Here is an 18,292-nt window from a genome sequence, read left to right on the forward strand (position 1 = left end):
AACAAAAACAAAAACTTCTTATCAAGATGCTCTGGGTTTGCTTTTGTTAGTGTTATGGATTCAGAATTATAATCAACTGCCAGTAATAATTTATAGATTCAAGTTGATTGTCTACAAATAAAATATCACTGGCTCTGATTTGTAAGTTCTGGATTTAACATGACAGTGACTATACTGCATGGGACAGGCAGTATACATATATGGAAATCATAAAAAGTATTGAATGCCCTGGACTTGAACTACTGACTCGGTATGTGCCTCATTTGGCTCAGTAATAAATTCACCTGCACCAAACCCGTATCAAAAGTCACTAAATCTCTCATATATATAATATATATTATGTATATACACATCCACAGAACGTACATACTATACAAACAGTTTGTAACAATATGAAGTAATATTGTCTTAAATGATGTACCACAAACAGACGTTATCCTGGCTGAAATAAATCCTGTAATTTGTCATCAAGCTGCTAGAAGTTTTTGAGAGTTTTGAGTCAGGTTACTTTTATATCTTGCCTACCCTTCACCCTTCTTTAATGTCTTGGTAGTTTCTTCTTTCTGAACCATCCTCCCCAACCCAGGCAGATTTCTTTCCCAGGATCACTTGATCAGACTTTGTAGACAAGAAAGGGCAATGTGGAGGGAACAGGCAATTCTTAGCCACTGTCCCACACACCTGCCTATGTTTGTGATGTTCTCTGTCTTGTTTGCCACATTCGGTGTTAGAAAGCAGTTATTCAAAGCTTTGTCTCTCCTCCCTCCCCCCACCCCTTGGTCTTTCTGTAGAGCACAAAAGTGAAAGAAGCTGCTTTAGCAGGGGTGGCAGTTCATTAAAATATACAACTCCGTTTCCTAGCTCTGGGGTTCCCATTCTGTGCTGCAGAGTGCAGGTCACGGTTCGGTGTGTGAGCCAGGAGGTTTTCTCCCGGCAGCCAGTGTCAGGCTTAGTGCAGCCCTGGCCCAGGAGGAAACAGCCTAATGAATACCAACTTTGAAACAGTGCTGTCGGCACATTATTTAAGCTTGTACATGCACACAATTACACACAACACACGCACACGGGCCCTGATAGCTGGCAATGGTCACGTGAAAATATGACAAAGGTTTGCAAGAATGAACCAATAAGGCACCAGGAAAAATTATTTCCAGCCAATTTAGACAACTTTAAAATGTGGGGAGGGAAATGATATAAAAAGACTTTCTAAAATCTCATTAATCTGATTCATTGAGAGGTCCCACTAGTTTATTTAGACACCTATCTGAATCCTGACCCCCTAATCTATGAAGTGAGACATTGCTTAAAATTGAACTCAGAAAGGGACAGCCCTGAAGCTGTACATAAGAGACTAAACTGGGCCCCAAGTCCTCCCCAACTTCTCAAGGCTAGCTGTGGAAAAAGTAGCAGAACTACCCCATAACCTTTCATTTTACAATTGTTTTCATAATAAAATGCAAATCCGGGGAAAATAAGTATATGGATGGAAATAGGGGGTGGCCATATATAGATCCAATTTTCCTCCCCTGGGGTGGCTGACATTGGTAAGACTTTAGGGAAACAGCCTTTATCTCTGTCTCTCTTTTTTTTAGGGGATGAGGGAAGAGAGAGGGGGATGAGGGTTGAGAATGGAGACAAAACAGTAGTGCCCCTGAAAGCTGGCCTGGAACTAGACTCCCAAAGAGCATTACTTACATTGCCTCCCCTTGGGTTTAGCAGGCTTTGTTTCAACTCTTATTTTTTAGCAAGTTAGTTATTTTTTAAAGTTTAGCACGTTGCTAAAATTTGAAAAAAAATTTTTTTTAAACATGAAGTCAATCACTTTCATCCACTTCATCCCACAACTTTTGGGTACACTGCCCATCACGTCTAGATTCCCCCACAAAGAAAAGGAAGGAAGGGGGGACAACCCCAATCAGGCACGATGACCCAAGGCATTCTGGGAAGACAAATGAGAGAAGAGTTCAAGGTGATCAGACAAGGGCATTTGAAAAACAGGAAAGGAATTGGTGCTCAAACAGGGGATTTATTTCAAGATTCTAGGAAGAGGCTTCTTTCTAGAAGAATAAGCAGAGAAATAAGATAGGCACAAAGTTCTGTAGCTAGGTGTACTAGGCTTTGTCAAATCCACTGAAATTTTAATTTTGATTCAGAGGATAAGTTGTGTAAGAACAGTGCATTTTTATAAATGTGAACAGCTTTTGAGAGTCCTTAAAACTACAAGACTAGGTCTCTGCCACCAGCAAATGTTTAAATTCCCTATGGGAACTGTGCACTTGTCTGCTTAATGAAGTAAAAGCTGACCTAGGATTAAATTTTATTTTCCCAACTTTGGTATAAATGAGGTGCAAATGTCTAGACTCCGTGGTTTTCCTAGGGAGGCTTTCTCACATTTTAACTGCTTTGGCCATTTTAAGCTTCCTAAATGTAGTCCCCACTCAATCCTGGCCACTGGTATTTTGCTGGCTGATGCACTGTCACCCCCCTTCCCCAGTAATGGCCTCACACTCTTCATGAATGAATGGTTAAACAGATTAGAAAAGCAAACAGAATTTTCTAATAGCAAAGAAACCTCTGCGTGTATGTGTGTATATTCATCAATATACAGGCTTTCATATATGAATGAAGGAATGGTTAAACAGATTAGTAAAGCAAACTGAATTCTCTAATAGCAAAGAAGCGTGTGTGTGTGTGTGTGTGTGTGTGTGTGTGTGTGTGTGTGTGTAATCATCAACACACAGGCTTTCTCAGAAGAGGAGGAAAAGAAAAATACAGAGGTGGGGGTGCAAAAAGGAGCTTCCCTCTTGTGACGGCATTATTACACTGATCCACATTTTGAAAGCTTATGTAAGCATGTTGTGGGTCTCATTTGTTTTCAGAGATTCCAGAGAGCAATGTCTTGCTGCTTTTAGAATATCTGGCCATAAACTAGTCCAAAGTCCAGGGACACTTATTTTCCCTCACTGCAGCCAGTGTTTGTTCACAGGTAGCCGGCCTCCCTCCCCCAGTTCAAGCACTTCATTCAAGGGTGGGTGTGGTTTCTAATCACAGCTCTCCAGGAGAGGAGGAATAAGAAAAGCAAAGAGACTGTTTAACATGATAAAGGAGGTGGAGCTGAGGGGAGAAGATAAGTGCTGGAAATTTACTTTAATTACTGGAAGTATATCCATTTTAGTCCTTAAATTTAAAAGGAGCCCCCTTCAGCAACTATTACTCAGTACTTCCAGAAGAAGAGAGTTTTATACTTTTATCAAAATTATAATACAAGTTCCTTTAAAAAAAAATAGGGATCACTGAAGCCTATTAAGAACCACCCACACCCCCTTGCAAAGCTGCCATCTCACCAGTTTAGAATTCAAGCGCAATCAATTGCCACCCCTTAGATTCTCACTATTGCAAATATTTATACCAGACACTCCATAATGCTACCTTTAACTTTAACACAACACTGTGCTGTTAAGAATGAGAATCTCGTTACAAGCACTACAGAGAAAAAGCCAAAGCTCCCTAAACAGGGCTAAGGATGAACACAAAACCACTAAGCACTCCTCTAACCTTGTCACTTTTAGGAGGCCCTAACCACCTTATCATCCCCTCCTTGGTATGACTTGGGGCTATAAACAGCAGCTCACTTTAAAGCAACTCGGACACCGCTAGCAATAGAAGGAGAAACTAGCTGAAAAAGCACAACGGACAACTTCCCAGTCACAGCAACCCAAACTCTCACTGTTCACATTTTTAAAAAAGACACACGTATAGGAAATACATTTTCCCAATTCAGACCACACAGTCCAAAGAAACTTGAACCAAGTGGAACTTCATTACAATGCCAGCCTCAGGATTGTAAAGCCCCCAAAGCAAAGGTAAATTTTGTTGCCAAAAACGCAACAAAGTTACAAATTAAGAAAAATACATATAAATTAAAAGAGGGTTCCCCTAAGGAAGGTAGTAAGGAACGCAAAATAGAATACACGTGAGCTGAGCCCCTCTGAGAAGTGGGACAGGTACGCCCTTGCAACCGCCCCTTTTCCCTCTCTCCAAGTTGTCCCGGGAGGGAGCATCAGCACCACGAAGGTAAACGGAAGTGACCTTGGCAAAACTATCAAACAAAACCACCCCTCCCCTCAACGTCCCGGCCAGGGTCCCTCTGCCGGCCGCGGCCTCCTACACGTGCGACAGGGACACCTGCTTGTGGTAGGCGGCGGCGGGGCCCGGCGGCCCGGTCCTGCCCGTGAGCGCCGCGCTCGCCTCGGAGTAGTCCCCAGCGGCCATCGCACCCCCGCTCTTGTGGCCCCGCCGCGGGCGGCAGCAGCAGCGGCTGGTGAAGCGCCGCCACGACTCCAGTGTCTTGCCCGACCAGATCCAGACGCCGGACGTGATGCCCACCACGAGGCACATGAAGTACTTGAGCATGAGCACCCAGTACTCGGGCTTGGCGCGCGGCTGGCCGGCGTCGGGGCCCGGGCACGCGCAGGTGAGGGCCGCCTCCCAGCTCTCTCGGTAGTGCTGCTCGTACAGGTAGCAGGCCACCACGATGCTGGCCGGCACCGTGTAGAGCAGCGTGAAGATGCCGATGCGGATCATGAGCTTCTCCAGCTTGTCTGTCTTGGTGCCACCCTGCTTGATGACACTGCGGATGCGGAAGAGCGACACGAAGCCCGCCAGGAGGAAGAGCGTGCCCACCAGCAGGTAGAGCACCAGCGGGCCCAACACGAAGCCGCGCAGCGAGTTCAGGTTCTGGTTGCCCACGTAGCAGATGCCGGCCACCGGGTCCCCGTCCACGGAGCTCAGTGCCAGCGCCGTTATGGACTTGACGCTGGGGATGAGCCACGCGGCCAGGTGGAAGTACTGCGCATAGCCCGCGATGGCTTCGTTGCCCCACTTCATGCCAGCTGCCAAGAACCAGGTGAGCGACAGGATGACCCACCAGATGGAGCTGGCCATGCCGAAGAAGTAGACCAGCAGGAAGACAACGGTGCACAGCGCGGGGCCTGTCGTCTCATAGTGGATGTGGCTGTGCTCACGGCTGCAGGCGACGCTGGCGTGGCCCACGACCAGGCGCACCAGGAAGCCGAGCGACACGCACAGGTAGCAGGCTGACAGGAAGATGATGGGGCGCTCAGGGTAGCGGAAGCGTTCCATGTCAATAAGGAAGGTGGCCACCGTGGTGGACGTGGAGATGAAGCACAGCACCGACCACAGGCCAATCCAGAAGGTGGCGAACGTGCGCTCGTCCGGGCTGAAGGACGGCTGGTAGCAGGGGACCGCGCAGTTGGGCACCTGGCCCGTCCGCACCTTGTTGTAGAGCGGGTGCGACTCCTTCAGGATGGGCACGAAGGGCTCCCGGCACTTGCACACCGACGGGCCCCCGGCGGCGCACTCGCCCCCCGAGGCCGGCGCCCCGGGCGGGCCTGGGAGGGTGGGCTTGGCCGGGAAGGGCCTGGGGGGCGCCGTGGTGGCCTCGCTGCGGTTGTAATCCATGCACAGGACCTCGGCGTCGCGGCCCAGCACCGGGAGGCGGTCGCAGCTCATGCGCTCGGGCCAGGCGAAGCCGTACTGGCGCATGAGCGGCGAGCAGCCGGCCTTGGCGCGCTCGCACACGGAGCGGCAGGGCGGCAGCGGCTTGTGGTAGTCGGGCAGGCAGATGGGCGTGTACATGGAGCACAGGAAGAAGCGCAGGTCCGGCGAGCAGTGGATCTCCACCAGCGGCCAGAACTGGTGCACCTCCAGGCCCGCCTCGTCCTGCGTGTCGTGGTTGAACTGGTTGGGCATGTGCGTCAGGTTGTAGCCGATGCCGCGGCACATGGGCACCGTGATTTCCTGGCACACCGGGGCCTTGGAGGCGGCAGCCGCCCGGCCCGCCAGCTGCGCCAGGAGCAGCAGCAGCAGCGAGGGCGGCGCGGACGGGTCAGGCCGAGCCATCGCCCCCTCCCTCCCCTCGCCTCCAGCAGCCCGAGAGGGGCCAACACAGGCAAAGGAATCCCGGCCGGGCTTCCCCCTCCGGCGTCCAGTGTGTGGCGCCGGGGCTGGCAACCTGTTGGTTTCTTTTTCCTTTAAAGAAATCCGTCCAAAGATAAACTGCTTCGGGAAGGCGCTGCCTCGGCTGGCAGCGCTCAGCTCCTCGCCGGATAGGGCTGGAGAGGGACGGTTAGGGCTCCAATTCCAGGGAAAGGACTCTTTAAAAAGAAGGGGGAGAAGAAAAATTGCAACCACTCCCAATTAGAGGGGCGTCAACGGCTCGGTCCCCGCAGGCGGTCCCTAAATCTCTAACCCTTCTCCTTTCCTCCCCTCCACCTCCTGGAACCAAACTACTGACTCCTCCACCCTCTCTTTCCTAGCTGGGCCCTCCAGGCTATGGCCCGAGGCCAGAGCGCTCAGCCCTCCGGAAAAAGGCACATGAACCCGGAGAACAAGGGGAAGGGGAAGGGAAGGCGCAGGCTCTCACCTCCACGGATCCCGCCGAGAGGAGCAGATAGTCCGCAGCCAGCCTGGGTTCTCCGTCCCCGGGACACTCCGCTCTGAAACGCGACTCAGAGCCGGCTGGCGCCGGGAAAGTTTAGCCACAGGCTGGGTACCCGTGGCGGCGGCACATGGCAGCAGGTGGGGGCGTCTCAGAGAGGGGGGCGCCCCCAGAACATGGGCGGCGCAGACCGGTCACTCGCCCTCTCCTCCTCAGGGGCCCCCTGCATGATCTAGACAGAGCAGGGCAGGGGCAGGCCGTGCGTTCCACCGGGGTCCGGGTGCCGGACGAAGGGCAAGCGCGCCCGGCAGCACCTGGGCGGGAGGAAGGCAGGATGCGGCGGCCGGAGGACCCCGCCGCCTCACAGCGTCGCGAGCAGCCGGCGCTGGCCCGGTGGGGACTGCATGGTGCGCGCCCGCCGCCGCGTCCCGCCCGCCGCTCGCCTCCTCCCCTGCAGGGGGCTCCGCGCTCCAGCGGACTCCTGGGGGCGGTGGCGGCGCTCTCGGGACGCGCCCGGCCCGGCTCCTCCCACGCGCTCTCGCACCCTTCCGTCCACCTCCAGCGGGCACTGAACGGCGCGCAGCGGCGGCGCAGGCACGGCCGCGGGCTGACTGCCCTCTCCGCCCCGCCCGGGTCACCTGCTTCTAATGCCCGCCGGGAGGCCCCGCCCCGGCCCCGCCCCCTCGGGCCCGGGCTCGGTTGGTGGGCCGCCCCGCCACGCTCTCCGCGGGTCCCCGCCCACTGCCCCCCGGGCTTGGCCTCTCCCCTGGAGCCCTCCGGCCCCGCCCGCAGCGGGCCGCCGAGGAGCGCTGGCCAATCGGGGCCCGGGAAGCGGCGGGGGCGGGGCGAATGCTAATCACGCCGCCTTGAGAACCCGGGCGGGAAACCTTTGCCAGAAGTCTCTTCCAGAGTTCTCCGCTCGAGTGCGTGGGTGCGGGACTCACTTTCCTGCACTGTGCTAGCCAGCAACCTTTGCTTCCAGGGCCCCTCCTGGGTCTCCTTTCTGCAGCTAAACATCCTTACAGAGTCCAGCACTTGCTTAAAAGAACTGCTCAAAGCATCATTCCCAGCTGTGGCACCTGTCTCCCTTCTGCGCTGTCTTGGTACTGGGTGAAAGAAGCGCGAAAACTTCCGGAGCCTTTACTGTGTGCCCAACAGCGTGTTAACCGTTTACCTCCCGAAACAAGATCCCAGTCCTGACAACAGTGCTGTAGGCACGTACTCCTTACAGATGAAGAAACCGAGACTTAGGAACTTGACCAAGGCAACCAACCTGATAGTCCCTCCAGGAAAGCGGCGACCTCGACAATCTTGTTCACCGCAGTATTCCGAACGCGTAGCACACAGCAGGCGTCAAATGACGAACCTGGGATCCGAACCCAGGGAGCCGGGCATTCCCAATAGTAACCATTCCCTCCCCCGTGTACTATCCATATCTCCCAGGCTTCGACCTTTACCTTTGCATTTGTACTTTCGCATCTCATAACAGAGTCTCACTGTTACGGCAAGAAAGTGAGTTTCGTTCTAAGACTCACATGTTAGTCCTTTGTCAGTCGAGGTTTATAATCGCAGGCAGTTCCGGAGTCGCCCGCAGAGAGAAGCAACACCTACTCAAGTCTCTGAGCTGGGCAGGGCTGGGGCCCTTCCGCGCTGCCCGCTGCTAAGCTGCGCACCCGGCGCGGGGTTGGGGGTGGGTGGCGCAAGGACAGCAGGGACACACAGCGGCGCTCTCCAGATGGGTTATTATGCTGCAAGTTTTAAATGTCCTAAAAGTGCCTCTTTTCTAAGTGTTCTAATTAGGTTGGAAGACTGAGGTGTTTGGCATACTTGAAATTCATTCACACGCTTACGAAGAGGGTTTAAATTGTTTCCCCGCTTCCCCACCCCTTCCTTCCACTGGGAAAAAGGCGAAAATAGGCAGAAGGGCCTGGGGACGCTCGAAGGACTAAGGACTGGACTAAATGGCTGAGATCAGCTTCAGGTTATTGTCGATCTCCTGTCCTGGATCCCATTTGTACAGACTGGAAGACCAAATTGCAGAAGCCCCGTCTCCCTCCTGCAAAGCTTTGTGGACAGTAATAAAGGATCTGTATATTAATCCCAGCCTCAAAGTTAAAAAGGAATAAATACCAATCACTTCACAGACATCAAAACTATTAATACATGTTTCAAGTGTACATCTTTCATTCCCTGGAATTCTACAGGTGTTCGTATTTTCTCTCTTTTGTTTTTTGGAGATATTTATTAGCATGGCACTCTAACCAACTGAGCTAACCCGCCACTTGTATGTTTTTTGGAGATAATTTAGAAGTCTGGGTCAGCAAACATCCCAGAGTTGAAAGTAGGTAGGGTTGAAGAGCAGTGGGAATAGCAGTCAAAAAGAAAGGGAACCCTCAGTGGAAAGTATGCGCACTGAACATGCCAAGGGAGGCCTGTCTCATTCTATGCCCTTTCTGCAACGTGTGTATTATTGGGGATGGACAAGTGTTGGCTAATAATAAAAATTATTTGAAGTTGGAATGTTAATCACTCACACTGGAATTTAGCCAGAATTCTTGTGTTTTTTCACTTGATTCAGACTCAGACAATGTTATTTACTGGTTTGTAAACCTTTCTTCTTCTTTTCTTCTTCTTATTTATTTATTTATTTTTTGAGACAGAGTCTCGCTTTGTTGCCCAGGCTAGAGCGAGTGCTGTGGTGTCAGCCTAGCTCACAGCAACCTCAAACTCCTGGGCTCAAGCAATCCTGCTGCCTCAGCTTCCCGAGTAGCTGGGACTACAGGTATGTGCCACCATGCCTGGCTAATTTTTTCTATATATATTAGTTGGCCAATGAATTTCTTTCTATTTATAGTAGAGACAGGGTCTTGCTCGTGCTCAGGCTGGTTTTGAACTCCTGACCTCTAGCAATCCGCCTGCCTTGGCCTCCCAGAGTGCTAGGATTACAGGCGTGAGCCACAGCGCCTGGCTAAACCTTTCTTCTTAACAGCAAAATCTTATCTTTGCTTGGAGATCACTAATAGTAGTAATAACAGCAGAAAATTTTATCAAAAGAGACTTAGTTTGTATTGTATAGGTTTTTATACCATTTTAATTTTTGCTTTTTTCTATATATCACTACAATTCAAAGGCAGTTTAAAATATGCTGTTTACCTTGTGTCAGGCAGGGTGCTAAATATTTCATGTATGTTACCTCATTTAATCCTCACAAAAAATCAGATGAAGAAACTTCATGACTAATGACTTGCTTGAAGTTATCTATTTAGCCTATGGAAAGGGTAGAAATCAAAATTTTCAAGCACCATGGTATGGTGACTACAGTTAATAACAACATATTGTAATTGAAAATTGCTTCCCAAAGTGATTTGCGGATTCAGTGTAATCCCTATCAAAATACCAGTATCATATTTCACAGATCTAGAAAAGATAACTATGCTTCATTTAGAACCAGGAAAGAGCCCAAATAGTGAAAGCAATCTTAAGCAAAAGGAATGCATCTGGAAGAATCACATTACCAGACTTCAAACTACACTACAATGCTGTACTAACCAAAACAACATGGCATTGACACAAAAATAGAGACATAGATCAATGGAACAGAACAGAAAATCCATACATAAAACCATCCACATATAACCAACTGATCTTTGACGAAGCAGACAACAATATATACTGGGGGAAAGAATCCCTATTCAATCAATGGTTCTGGGAAAGTCACATGCAGAAGAATGAAACAGGATCTATATCTCTCACCACTCACAAATACTAATTCAAGATGGATAAAAGACTTAACTGTAAGGCATGAAGCCATAAGAACTCTAGAAGAAAATGTTGGAAAAACTCTTCTAGATATCAGCCCAGGAAAATAATTTGCGAAGAAGAGTCCCAATGGCAATCGCAGCAACAACAAAAATAAATAAATGGGACTTGACTAAATTAAAATGCTTCTGCACAGCCCAGGAAACAATCAATAGAGCAAATAGACAACCTACAGAATGGGAGAAAATATTTACAAGCTATACAACCAATCAAGGACTAATAACCAGAATCTACAAAGAACTGAAGCAAATCAGCAAGGAAAAAATTAAGCAACCCCATTAAAAAGTGGACAAAAGACTTAAAGAGACACTTCTCGAAAGACGATAGACAAATGGCCAATAAACACATGAAAAAATGCTCAATGTCACTAATCATTAGGGAAATGCAAATTAAAACTACAATGAGATATCACTTTACCCTAATCAGAATGGCTTTTATTAAAAAGTCCAACACCAATAGATGCTGGCATGGATGCAGACAGAAAGGAATGCTTATGCACTGTTGGTGGGCCTGCGAATTAGTACAACCTCTATGGAAAATAGTATGGAGAGTACTCAAAGAACTAAAGGTAGACCTACCATTCGATCCAGCAATCCCTCTACTAAGTATTTACCCAAAAGAAAAGAAGTCATTTTGTCAAAAAGACACCTGCACTCGAATGTTTATTGAGCACAATTCACAATCACAAAGATGTGCAATCAATCCAAATGCCCATCAATTCATGAGTAGATTAACAAAATGTGGTATGTGTATACCATGGAATACTACCAAGCCATGAAGGATGACTTAATGCCCTTTGCAACAATATGGATGGGACTGGAGACCATTATCCTAAGTGAAGTATCTCAGGAATGGGAAAATAAACACCACATGTACTCACTATTAAATTGGAACTAACCAATGAGCACACATGTATATAGAGGGAAGTATGACCCAATGAAAATCAATCAGGGAGGAGGGGATGGGTGAAAACCTACCTAGCATGTACAGTGAACACTCTCTGGATGACAGAAACACTTATAACCCTGACTCAAGCATTACAAAAGTGATCCATGTAACTTTAAACATTTGTACCCTTGTAATACTTTGAAATTAAAAAACAATTGCTGAGAGAATAGATTTTAAGTGTTCTCACCACAAAAAAATGATAAGTATGTGCAACAATGCATATGTTAATTAGCTTGATTTAGCCATTCCATAATGTATACATATACGAAATATCATGTACATTATCAATATATACAATTTTTACTTGTCAATTAAAAAAATTTTGAAAACACGAATTTCTCCTGAGTCATAATTTATTACTCAACAAACTAGAAAACACTAATTTTTTTAAAGATGCAATTTTTAAGCACGAAGAACATTGCCAAGCATCCTTGTCTAGTAATTCATTCATGTATCCTTCCATCTACCCAACTATCCATCCATCCATCAAAAGTCAAATTTCTGAGTTGAAGATACTACTGTTATATTAAACATAATTCTACAAAGCCAAACTCATGAAATTTAACTTATTGTCCAAGGTGTGTTTATTGATTAATGAAAATATAGAGGATAATGCTAAATATTCCATCTAATAGATATGTGAACTTTCTGTATGTTTTGAAGTATTGGTTTTATATTTTGTCATCAGGGAATAGTTAGAGTGTTTTTTAAATTTTTATTTTATTTTTTTGAAATGGGGTCTTGATATATTGCCCAGGCTAGTTTCAAATTCCTGGGCTCAAGTGATCCTCAGCTTCAGCCTCCTGAGTAACTGAGACTGCAAATGCATGCCACTGTGCCCAGCTAGTTATAGCATTGTTAAACTTCCTAGATTTATGTTGTTTATATATGCATTATTCTACTGAGATTCTTGGGAGTTCAATGTTATAGGAATGAATGAACAGGTATCCTTTTATACTATTCAATATCTTGATAATGGAGCCTGGAATGGCATGCTATATGTAGACACCTTCAATAAATATTTGTGAAATAAATGAATGAGTGACTGACAACTGAGATTAACTTTTGCAACTTTAACAATTGGTATTGAATCCTTGAATACGGCTTACTTTATAAACTATCTACTGAGGTTGACCATACTTTGTTAAATGTAACGTGACTGTTTCTACAAAAAAATAGAAAAATTAGCCAGATGTGTTTGGCATGTGCCTGTGAGTCCCAGTTACTCTGGAAGTTGAGGCAGGAGGATTGCTTGAGCCCCGGAATTTGAGGTTGCAGTGAGCTATGATTGCCCTCTATCCAGGGTGACAGAGCAAGACCCTGTCTCTGAAAAAAAAAAAAATGCAACTTGAGTCCAAATTTTTGCTCCGCCCTTACTAGCTGGGCAACCTTGGGCAAGTCACCGGACAGCCCCAGGCCCTCCTTCATTTGTGAAATGGTGGTCAAAATATTAAATAATTATCTACCTCGGGAAGCTGTAGTGAGGAGTACATGAATTTATATGGTAAAGGACTTAGAACCATGCATAGCACCTAAGTCTATGTAGATCTTAGCTATTAGTATTAGTTTTTTCCTAAGTTTCATTCTATTTTTCTGTTTTCCCAATTGTCTGTATTTCCTTTTGTATATTACTTTTAACAACTGAAAAAAAATAAAGAGCTATGTTTTTCAGATATACTTTATTTCTGAGCACACTCCCAGTTATCACCAGTTATCTCCGGCACTTAGATATTGGTAAATATAATCCCAAAGCAGGGATCTTTTCATTTGCCCAGGATCAAAGTGCACACACCTGATGTCAGCAACCATGCGTGTGCACACGTGCTGGCACAGGCTACAGACCCGCTAGCCTGCCTGACTCCCTCGCAGGCATTTCCAAACCAGCTTCTAACCTATCCTAGAGCATCCCTGGTCCCTCCTCTTCCCATCCTATCAGATACCTCAAGACACAAACCAGAGGATTAACACAATGAGCCATTTTCCTAGGTTTATAATGAGAATATCTTCTCCACATTATAAGTGGAGTAATTCAACTATAATCCTTAGTCCTCTTCCCCTACTACATTGTGGTGGAGATTATAGAAAAGTAAGAGCAGCTTGCTTTTTCTCCCGGAGGTAATGGAAGTACTAATCTTTCCCACATTGATCAGGGGCTCTCAGCTACACATTATAATCACCTGGGGAGATTTAAGAATCACCGAAGCTGGGGCCGTATTAAATCAGAATCTCTGGTTGAGGGACCCAGACATTGTTTCTTGGTTTCTTTCGTTGTTGTTGGTTGTTTTATTTTTAACCCTCAACCCTGTTTTCAGCTAGGATTGAATGCCACTGACATAGACGGTTTTGTTGTTTCCCAAATACAGCTTCAAACTTGGGCCTAGCTGGGTCTTCTGCAAAAAGAATTAATTGCATCCGTATGTAAAATGGAGCAGGTATAGAGAAGTGCACTCTAGGCTAATTCCATCTGAGTCTGTTTAGACTGAAGGAAACACCATATAAAGCAACAGAATTGTGCTCAAATGTATTAACAACAATGATGACCATAATAACAGCAACTGATGAGTATTGAGCACTTCCTATGTGCACATACTGTGCTAAGCATTTTATGTATATAATCCTTTTTAGCCCCAAGAATCCTGTTAGGTTGACTTTATTGTTCCCATTTTATATAATAGACGAAAACACTGAAGTTCAGACAAGCAGAGTAACTTCCTGAAGGTTGCATACCCTCCAACTTGGGTTTTCCTGACTCCAAAGCCAGTGCTCCCATAATTGCAGGCCTCCCTGTAGGCCTAGCAGCAACTGTTCATTAAGTACAGTCCTGAGAACTACCAGATGGTAAATCTTGACATAAGCAATCTCCCTTGTTCTGTAGCACCTTCTTCCTGGGGACCAGGTTGAATCTTTGATTCTGGTGTGGCCTCTTGTGCGCAGGGTTAAGGTGTGGAAAAGCTGAGGGCTCTGGATTCATCTAGAATCCAGTATAAGTTCAGAGCCAACTTGTTCTTTGGACTTTGCAGACCAGACACGAGGTGGAGCGCCCCTGAGACTAGGTTTCCGAACTTCGTGGTATCTTGGCAGAGGAAGCTTCAGTTCATTACACACGGACCCTGCACCTGCTGTGAGCCACGCACTGGTGCCCCAGGGGACAAGGACACGGGAAGGCCTGGGCTTACAAAGTAGAGCATTGGGGGAGCTCAGTGCAACCTGGTGGTTCAGGGAAGACCCAGCTAGCCTGGAAGGCTGAATATGAGTTAGGTGATTTGTCAGTTAGGGCTTAGTACAGGAATAGAAACCACTCTAGGTATTTTAATTTTAATACTGAGAATCAAGCAGGGATTCCTCAAATGTTGGAAGGGCTGGAGGGGTAGATGCCAGGGGCTATCCCAGAAGGATTGTGTTCAAGGGTCTCCCAGAGTGGCTGTGCTCCAGAAACCAGGTGATGATGCTGCTGATGCCACTGCCTGCCAGGCCCACAAAACTGGCAACTGGACCCTCAGAAGGGACACTGTGTCCAGCAGTAGCATTACACACCTTCTACACCATCTTGCTCCCCTGCTCGCCAGCAGCAGCAGCCCCTGCAGAGTGATGCTTCTGTCTTGCACCTGCCTGCCAAATCTCAGATGAGGGCACCTGGTTAACAGAACTTATTTCAGATCCACATCCTACCTTCAAGGGAGTCTGGGAAATGTAGTTTTGAGGGTTTCAATCTCTCCCACTAGATTCCTAGAAGAAGGATAGAATGGAGGCCACGACAGTCAATCCTTAGTGCCTACCACAGACGGAAAGGAGAGGACTTCCTAGGCAGAGGAATCTGCCCAAGCAAAGGGCATGGAGCCAGGAGAGAGGATGGTACAAGTGGCGGACAGCTGGGGTTATTAAGAGTAACAGAAGCAACTGAATCAAAGTTTGAATCTGAAAGTGCACTCACATCTAATCAAAGTATTTTTTAATTAGTTAGATCCATATGTACACTCTTCCCACAACACTTCTTCATCGATACTGTGCTTGATTTATTCAACTGATTACTAATGCACAAGGACAGAGGAGATGAAACAAACAATAAACAAAAAACAAAAGCGTTAAGTAATATTCTCCTGCAAAGAAAACAGAGCCTTAACCTCCTCCAAGCTTAATCTCACAAACACTATCGATTACTACCGGGGTCATCTCTCCTTTCTCCTTCCCAACAGAACCCAAGTTGTTCTTTTGTTTTTGGTTTTTTGATTTCTAGGCATCTACCCTCCTCTGCACAGCCGTGTGCGTCAGGGAAAGCCTCAAGATGTAACCCATGGCTGGTCCAAATGACCGTGTTGCCTCTCCTTATCAGTACTAAGGTTGCTCTGGGCATGTATCACAATTCTGGCCCACAGGGGAGAGGGCTAACATGAGGTAAGTCCATCAAGGGGCTTATGGAAAAGGTTTTACTCAAAAGAAGAAACATTCCTCTCTCCTGCGGGATATTGTTTTGTCTGCATGTGATGCTGCCCACGTGGGAGCCATCTTGCGACCACGCAAGAGCTAAGCCGACACACCAAGGAAGGGCGCTAGCAGGGCTGCCTGCCTCCAGAGTCTTGTTATGTGACACGATCCATTGCTTAGTCTTTAAGCCAGTGGAGACTGTGTTTTCCGTCATTTGCAACCCAAAGCATCCAGCTACTTCATGCAGCCTGTACACTTGGGATGAGAATATGCCCATTTACACTTGGCTAATGGAAGTCTCTGGAGGAGACTTAAGGACAGGAATTTATTTCCCCCTTTTTAGCGAAAACATTCAAGACCCACCTGAATCACTTTTATCAGCCTGAGTTATTTGTTACTGCCTGTACTCCCACAGTCCTGCTGCCCTCCGCTATTAACAGCATTTTACTCAATCTTTCCAAAAATATGTCTTGAACACACTTGATGTACTTGGTACCGTTTTAGGCACAGGATATGCAGTGGGGAACAGGTCAGAGGCATGGAGACTCCAATCTTGTGGGAAGACTCTTATAAAAGGGGAAAAAAGAATTCTGTGGCAGTATTTAAAGGCGGAGGGACAACTAGCGTGTGGTTTTCTTATACTGTGATTACCTGTTCATGTAACAGTTTTTCCCACTAGATTGTGTGTTCTTTCAATCTCACATTCCCCACCTTCCTCTGGCAGATAGTATTTTCCAAAAATGGCTTTGCAAAACCTTGTCCCATCCACTTGTTCCTCTGCAATGTGACCTTGCCATTCCCCCATGGGGGAGAAAGGGTGATGTGGCCTCCACCTGGCACCCTTAAAACACTGTTCTCTTGGGACACTCCCTCTTGGAGCCCACATGTAGGTGCTCTGGTTGATGGTCCCAGCTGAGTGAGCCTTCAAGTCTTCCCAGGTGTCTGACACATGCATAAAGAAGCTCCCAGATGATTCCAGCCCCCAGGCTCAAGTCACCCCTAGGTGTTCAAGTCTTACCAGCAAGGCCCCAGATACCATGTAGCAGAGACAAGCCACCCTGACTCTGCCCTCTCTAAATTCCTGGTCCACAGCATCCATGAGCATAAATGGCTGTGGTTTCACACCACTAATTTGGAGAGATTTGTTACACAGTAGTGGCAAATGGAATAGCCAGATACCCCCAAATCTACCTTCCTGTGAAACCTTAGATAATCAGGTAGACAACTTTTTTTTCTTTTTACCTGACCCAGTTGGTGATCAACGTATGCACTGAAGTGGGAGAACTTTCATCCGTCTTACTTTTATCCTGTTGAATCTTGCTGTTGATGATATGCATGGGAAATGTCTAATCTTTTAAAACACAAATCTTCACCATTGATCTTAATATCCTGCTGCAGTGAGTTCCCCAGGTCAATTGTGTGTAGTGGGGGAAAAAAGTACCTCCTTTTATCCATTTAAACATGCTTCCTTTTCATCTCATCTTATCCTCTTGTTCTTCCCCAAGTAAAGCGATTTCCATTTTGTGGGTACCGAGACACAGAGAACTGAGTTGAGACAATAATCTTCCTTTGAGCTGGTCACCCAGAAGGCCTGGGGCGCGCTGGGACATGGAGCAGTGGATTTTAGTTGATAACTTAAAGGTGGTGGGGCACTCCATTCTAATTAGTTGCAGGTTTAGTTCCAAGCTTTTAAAAAATAGTCTCTAAATTCTGCAAGAGGCAAATGGGTATCTTATTGTAGGGCTGTTAAATGGAGCATGAGCCAGTGGGAAGAGCAATGGACTAGGACGTGTGCAATCTGGACTCAAGTCTCAGCTGTGAGCCAGCTGTGTGCCCTCGGGCACAAGACTCAATTGTTCTGGGCATCATTTTCCTCATTTATAAAATGAGGAGATTTTACCAGAGGGTCCTGTGGAGCCCTTTTGCCTCTAGCGTTCTATGGATCCTATGTATTTGCTAGTCATTTAGAAACACCTATTACAGGAATTCATGGGAAGGAATGATTTGCAGTCTAAACTTGTAGTGTGCCTTTTTGGCTCTAAAGTGGGGCTGCAGAGACCATCTCCCCCCATTGAAAAAGCAATCTTTTTCCAAAACCAGAATCCCAACTTCAGTTGCCAAAAATATATTCCACCCCTGATCCCCACAAAAAAAAAAAAAAAAAAAGCAATCTTTTTCCAAAAACAGAATCCCAACTAGGCTTCCATTGCCAAAAATATATTCCCACTGTAATATATTCCTGCTGTAAAGTGACAGTCTGGCAGCCTGAGTCCTTGGGGTGCCCCCCAAATTCCCTTTGGTCTTACTTCTGTGAGCCTATCAATTCCAGTGTAGAATCTCCCAGTTGCATTGCCGGATGTTTGTGCTGGGACAACTTCACACCAAGTGACAAGAATGAATGGGCAGGGTGACAGCTTCTGCTACAGGTCACCTCATAGAGGAAAAAAGAGCATTGTCGTAGTGAGCAATGCAGGAGGAACGACTCAGGTGAATCTCAATCTGAATTCTCTCCCCAGGCCTTTTTATCCAGACAGAAGAAAAAAGCAGTCACCATTTGGGAACTTATTTGCAAGGGTAATAGAACCCCTGAGGTCTTTCTAATTCATGGAGGGTAAAGAATCTTGGACAAAATTTCAGATAACA

The 18,292-nt window shown here is 46.8% G+C and overlaps 1 protein-coding gene across 1 annotated transcript; it reads right to left on the reverse strand.

Annotated features, from left to right (window-relative positions):
- Nucleotides 1-2,006: 2,006 nt before the first annotated feature.
- FZD5 (frizzled class receptor 5) lies at nucleotides 2,007-7,076 on the reverse strand. Its single transcript, XM_012752120.3, has 2 exons — nucleotides 6,446-7,076; nucleotides 2,007-6,176 (listed from the first exon to the last, which is right to left on the reverse strand). Exon 2 carries the CDS (start codon nucleotides 5,920-5,922, stop codon nucleotides 4,165-4,167), a length of 1,758 nt encoding a protein of 585 aa, XP_012607574.1. The 5' UTR covers nucleotides 5,923-6,176; nucleotides 6,446-7,076; the 3' UTR covers nucleotides 2,007-4,164.
- Between the last annotated feature and the right edge of the window lie 11,216 nt (nucleotides 7,077-18,292).

Source organism: Microcebus murinus, chromosome 8, assembly GCF_040939455.1.
Source record: "Microcebus murinus isolate Inina chromosome 8, M.murinus_Inina_mat1.0, whole genome shotgun sequence".
In the NCBI taxonomy this organism is placed as follows: domain Eukaryota; kingdom Metazoa; phylum Chordata; class Mammalia; order Primates; family Cheirogaleidae; genus Microcebus; species Microcebus murinus.